Source organism: Hylobates moloch, unplaced genomic scaffold (genome assembly GCF_009828535.3).
Source record: "Hylobates moloch isolate HMO894 unplaced genomic scaffold, HMol_V3 SCAFFOLD_15, whole genome shotgun sequence".
Taxonomy (NCBI): Eukaryota; Metazoa; Chordata; class Mammalia; order Primates; family Hylobatidae; genus Hylobates; species Hylobates moloch.
The window spans coordinates 41,684,073-41,690,476 of NW_026652290.1; the positions used below are offsets into that span (position 1 = coordinate 41,684,073).

The 6,404-nt window shown below is 43.5% G+C and overlaps 1 protein-coding gene across 1 annotated transcript; it reads right to left on the reverse strand.

Moving 5' to 3' along the window:
• Window positions 1-4,728: 4,728 nt before the first annotated feature.
• Window positions 4,729-5,758, reverse strand: LOC116483034 (vesicle transport through interaction with t-SNAREs homolog 1B-like). Its single transcript, XM_032753628.2, has one exon. The coding sequence runs from the start codon at window positions 5,627-5,629 to the stop codon at window positions 4,931-4,933; it is 699 nt and encodes a 232-aa protein (XP_032609519.1). The 5' UTR covers window positions 5,630-5,758; the 3' UTR covers window positions 4,729-4,930.
• Window positions 5,759-6,404: the final 646 nt, after the last annotated feature.

A 6,404-nucleotide genomic window follows, 5' to 3' on the forward strand; every position in this document is an offset into this window, starting at 1 on the left:
CTGAATGGGGAAAAAATGGAAAGCCTTTCCTCTAAGATCTAGAACAAGGCAAGTATGCCCACTTTCACCACTTTTATTCGACATAATACTAGAAATCCTAGCCAGGGCAACTAGGCAAGAGAAAGAAATAAAGGGCATCCAAATAGGGAAGGAAAAAGTCAAATTATCCTTGTTGCAGATGACATGATCTTATATTCAGAAAAACTCTACCAATAGTCTGCTAGAACTGATAAACAAATTTAGTAAAGTTGTGGGATACAAAATCAATGTACAAAAATCATTGCATTTCTATAAGTCAACAGCAAACAATCTGAAAAACAAACCAAGAGAACAATCACATGTAGGTAGCTACAAAAAATACCTAGAAATAAATGTAACCAAATAAGTAAAATATCTCTACAATGAAAAATATAAAACACAGATGGAAGACGTTAAAGAGGACACTGTATTAGTCCATTTTCATGCTGCTGATAAAGACATACCCGAGACTGGGTAATTTATAAAGAAAAAGAAGTATAATGGACTCACAGTTCCACATGGCTGGGGAGGCCTCACAATCATGGTGGAAGGTGAAAGGCGTATCTTACATGGCGGCAGGTAAGAGAATGAGAACCAAGCAAAAGGGGTTTCCCCTTATAAAACCATCAGATCTCGTGAGACTTATTCACTACCATGAGAACAGTACAGGGAAAACTGCCCCCCATGATTCAGTTATCTGCCACTGGGTCCCTCCCACAACACATGGGAATTATAGGAGCTACAATTCAAGATGAGATTTGGGTGGGGACACAGCCAAACCATATCAGACACATACATAAAAAAATGGAAAGATAGCCCATGCTCATGGATTGAAAGAATATTGTTAAAATGTCCATGGTACCCAATGCAATCTCCAGATTCAATATGCTCCCTGTCAAAATACCAATGTCATTCTTCACAGAAATAAAAAAAAATCCTAAAATTTTTATGGAACCACAAAAGACACCAAATAGCCAAAGCAATCCTGAGCAAAAAGGATTGCTGTCCCTTGGGCCTGCTGTCCCTTGGGCTTGTGTGCCTCTTCCTTCTGCTTCCCTCTGTATTCTTTCTCTGCAATAACCCATAACCAAACAAAGCTGAAGGTATCTCACTCCCTGACTTCAAAATATACTACAATGCTATAATAAGCAAAACAGCATGGCTTGTGTATAAAACCATGACACATAACCAAATGGAATAGAATAGAGAACCCAGAAATAAATTCACACATTTACAGCCAACTCATTTTTGACAAAGGCTCTAAGAACATATACTTGGGAAAGGAGAGTATCTTCAATAAATGGTGCTGGGAAAACTGAATATCCATATGCAGAAGAATAAAATTAGACCCCCCTTCTCTCACCATGTACAAAAATCAAATCAAAATGGATTAAAGACTGATATGTGAGATTTGAAACTATAAAACTACTAAAAGAAAACATAAAGGAACAACCTTAGGACATTAATCTAGGCAAAGATTTTATGGAGAACTCAAAAGCACAGGCAACCAAAGCGAAAATAGATCAATGGGATTACATCAAGCTAAAAAGCTTCTGCACAGCAAAGGAAATAATCAACAGAGTGAAAAGACAACCTACAGAAAGGGAGAAAATATTTATAAACTATGCATCTAACAAGGGGTTATGCAAACCATTGTTATATACCAGAATATATAAGGAACTCAAATAATTCAATGGCAAAAGGTCAAATAATTGGATTTAAAAGTTTGAATAGACATTTATCAAAAGAAGATATACAAATGGCCAACAGGTATATGAAAAAATGCTCAACGTCACTAATTATCAGGGAAATGCAAGTCAAAACCACAATGAGATACTATCTCACCCTAGTTAAAATGTCTATTATCAAAATGACAAAAAATAGCAGATAATGGCAAGGCTGCGGAAAAAGGATAACAGTGGTACACTGTTGAGAGGAATGTATATTAGTACAACCACTATGGAAAGCAGTCTGAAGGTTCGTCGAAAAACTGAAAATAGAGCTACCATATGATCCAGCAATCCTGCTGCTGTGTATATATCCAAAAGGAAATCACTATGTGGAAGAAATAGGTGCACTTCCGTGTGTACTGCAGCAAAACTCACAATAGCCAAGATGTGGGATCCACTGAAGTGTCCATCATCAGATGAATGGATAAAGAAAATGTGGTACTTATACACAGTGGAATATTATTCAGCCATAAAAAAGGGATATCCTGTCATTTGCAGTAATATAGATGGAACTGGGGGTCATTATGTTAAGTGAAATACTACCGCACCCTGCCCATCAGTACTTTTCTGATCTTTGAGGAGTTTCCAAGGCTGAGTCCTGGAGGCTGCTCCCAAAGATTGCATGTCATTAACACTAGATGGCGTCAGAAACTGATCCGATGCACCAGCCAAGTCTTAAACCCCAGGCCCGGAGCTCATCAGGCCCGGAAACCATCATTTCCCTTACTTTTATTTTAAAATTAAGCAAAAACAGAGTATCAACTATAAGTAACAGCTACGTAACCTCTTCCAATATATAAAATACCCCTTGGAGCTAATCTGATGAAGGAAATCTATGGTATGTGAAGTTATCTTTTTGAATGAATTTTAGCTATTTCTAATCTTTTTCTCTTAAAAAAAAATTTGTTCAGGCATATGAAAATATGTAAGCATTACTATAATAAGCACCTACATGCCCGTCCCCCAGGCTAAGAAATCAAGAATATAGGCCGGGCGTGGTGGCTCATGCCTGTAATCCTAACACTTTGGGAGGCCGAGGCAGGTGGATCATCTGAGGTCAGGAGTTTGAGACCAGCCTGGCCAAAATGGCAAAACCCCATCTCCACTAAAAATACAAAAATAGCCTGGCATGGTGGTGTGTGCCTGTAATCCCAGCTACTCGGGAGACTGAGGCAGGAGAATTGCTTGAACCCAGGAGGTGGAGGTTGCAGTGAGCTGAGATCATGCCACTGCACTCCAGCCTGGGCAACAGAGCAAGACTGTCTCAAAAAAAGAAAAAGAAAAAGAAATCAAGAATATAAATACAGTAGTCATCCCCTGGGTATGTTTTTCCTCTCAAATTTTTCTCCCTCCCTGTTCCACATTTCCTACTCTGAAAAGACTATGTGTATGTCCGTTTATAGGATCACTGAACAAATACCACAGATACACCAGAAATCCATTGTACTGCCATTGCCTCTCCACTGGAGGACAGATGTCAGGGGTGCCTCTCTTCTCAGTGCATTCTCCTGTACTATTTAAATTTTTTTCTTTAAAAAAGTAATATCCTATTCAAAATAGTAAATATATAAGCTTTGAAAATTGTCAGCCTGTATCTGGGTTTTAAAGTGGGGTTCTTAGACTAGGCGCAGTGGCTCACACCAATAATCTCATCACTTTGGGAGACCAAGGTGGGAGGATTGCTTGAGGCCAGAAATTTGAGACCAGCCTGGGCAACACAGTAAGACTCTGTCTCTACAAAAAGTTTAAAACTTAGCCGGGTATGGTGGTGCAAGCCTGTGCACTTGGGAGGTGCACAGGAATGGGAGGCTGAGGCAGGAACATAGCTTGAGCACAGGAGTTCGAGGTTACAGTGAGCTATGATGGTGCCACTGCACTCCAGCCTGGGCAACACAGCAAGACTCTATCTCAAAAAATAAATTATAAATAAATAAAAGAGTGTTTCTTCTCTTTTTAACATCTGAAACCTCACTTGGTTTAAAATCCTTTTTCTTAAACAAAAAAACAGCTTTATTGAGATAAAATTCATACACCATACAATTAACCTATTTAAAATATATGAGTCAATGGTTTTTAGTGTAAAATTGCTCTCTATTAGGGCTCATTTACTATGAACTCTAAGGGATTTTGAGTTCTTCTCCACAAAGGCACTCTGGCCCCCTAAGCTGGGCAGGTGGGAACCCTCCACCTGCTTCCCTGCTTCCATGGTCTTCCTTTTGAGCCCTCAATCCTCTCCCTCACACGCACACTCTCCCCATCCCCTGCTGTGCAGAGAAAAAGGTCTGATGAAATATTCAGCAAACCACCAGGTGCGGTGGCTCACACCTGTAATCCCAGCACTTTGGGAGGCAAAGGTGGGCAGATCGTTTGAGCTCAGGAGTTCGAGACCAGCCTGGCCAACGTGGGGAAACCCCATGTCTACTAAAAACACAAAAAATTAGCTGGGGGTGATGGTATGTGCCTGTCATCCCAGCTACTTGGGAGGCTGAGGCAGGAGAATCACTTGAACCTGGGAGGCGGAGGTTGCAGTGAGCCAAGGTCATGCTACTGCACTCCAGCCTGGGGGACAGTGAAACACCATCTCAAAAAAACAAACAAACAAAAAAAGCAAAAAAAGAAAAACACGAAAGAAGAAAGAAGGAAAAGAAAGAAAGAAGAAAGAGAAAGAAAGAAAGAAAGAAAGGGAAAGAAAGAAAGATTCAGCAAACCTAGGGGTGCTGTGAGGAACTCAGGTGTTGTATTTGATAAGCTTCTGTATTGTTTGAAAATTCTACAAGTAACATGTCTCCTATCTTAATTAAAAAATATATTTAAAATTGTATCTCTTCCCAGCATTTGTCAGTTCTAATCTGCGTATATGAAAAATGCCAGGAGGAGTCGGAGGAAAGTGGAGCATCCATGCTTCCTGGAGGGCAAGCCCCGTCTCTTATTCTTATTTTTATTTTTATTTTTAAAGAAGTCATAAACAGCATTTATTACCTTGGTATATCATACTGGTCTTGTTGCTGTTCCTTCACATTTAAGTGGTTTTCCATCTTTCCTCCCTCCTCCCACAGTCTGGCTATACAGTGCATCCCTGAACTGTTAGCCCACAGCAGCAATATGCTTATTCTATCCACATCCCTAACATCATGGATTCACAAGGTCAAAGTTCTGGTCCACAAACCCTTCCCTATAGAAGTTCAATGGCTGCGAACGAATTTGTAGTAAACCAGGCCTCCCAGGATGGCGAGCTCCAGTAAGATGATAATGGAAAGCAGCAGCTTGTTGGTCGTCACTTTTCTGGACATTGAACGGAGAATCTTTCGACTTTTGCTCAAGCTTTCACTTGTGTTTACCAGTCTACTCTTGGTACGTTCTAACTGGTCTCGTTGTTCCCCCAGCTCTTCTATGATTTCTGAGCCAATCTGGTCAGTCTCTGTGGCAATCCGATGAGAACGTTCAATACTTTGGGTGGCCCGGTTCAGGCTTCCAGTGCCTTTTAGAAGCATTGCCCTTTGAGACTGTAGCCGATTCATATGCCCATTCTCTACAGCATATATGCCATATTTCATGTCTCCTCGGCCTCCAGGTGTGGCTGTCAAAGGTGTGCTTCTCACCTCCCGATGGAGTTTAGCAAGGTCCTTCCGGTAGTTTCGAAGCTTAGACATTATGGGGTTTCGGAAAGACATGGGTGCATAACGTAGCTCCTCCTCCATCTCTGCCAGCGTTTCATTTGCTTCCTGTTGCTTTTCATCAAAATCCCTGATCAATTTCTTCTTCTCTTCGGTCTCCGCCGTCCCTAGCAGCCGCTCGGGCACCCCTTGTAGGTCTTCATGGAGGCCGCGGAAGATCTCGTGCAGCTTCTCGAAATGCTCGGAGGAGGCGGCGGAGAAGGCCATGGCGCAGGTCGCGCTCAAGCAGCGGCCACCGAGATTCGGGGCCCTGGGCCCTCTCCTAGCTCGGCGGTCAGCCGCCCAGCCCAGTGGTCATAACGGCGACCGCCGCACCACCGCCGCCCAGGACGAGGCTCTTCCGGGACCGCGGCAGGGTCCTCCTCTTATTTTTATTTATTTATTTTCTTTGAGACAGGGTCTCGTTCTGTCACCCAGGCTGGAGTGCAGTGGCATGATCACAGCTCACTACAGCCTCAGGCCCCCAGGCTCAGGAGATGCTCCCACCTCAGCCTCGCAAAGTGCTGTGGAATTATAGGCCTGAGCTACCGCACCTGGCCGGACCCTGTGTCTTAGGTCTTGAGTTTCCCGAGGTTTTCCTTTCTGCCTTCACTAATCATGGAAGCCCTCCCCATGCAATCATGCCCAGCACTGGCTATAACCCTGGGAGGGGCGCAGAGGCAGCCCACGGTTCTAGGGGAGGAGGCAGGCCCTGCTGGGAGGGAAAGTGACTTGTTCCAAGTCACAGAGCAGCAGAGCAACTTTCTGCTCCAATGTGAGTGCTCTTGAGCATGCCAAACAAGCTTTCCCTCATGTCCGGGTGTTGAGAGCAGCCCTCCTTTGGGGCGCCTCTGTGGGCAGCCACCTTTGACAGGTTGCAGCCCAGGCCAGAAGGCAGGAGAATGCTGGAGAGAAAACGTCAGAGAGGATGCCAGGCCAGCTGAGTCCTGCCTGCCCCTGGCCTGTTCCCCACCTGGGGACCCTCCCAAGCACCTCACATCCA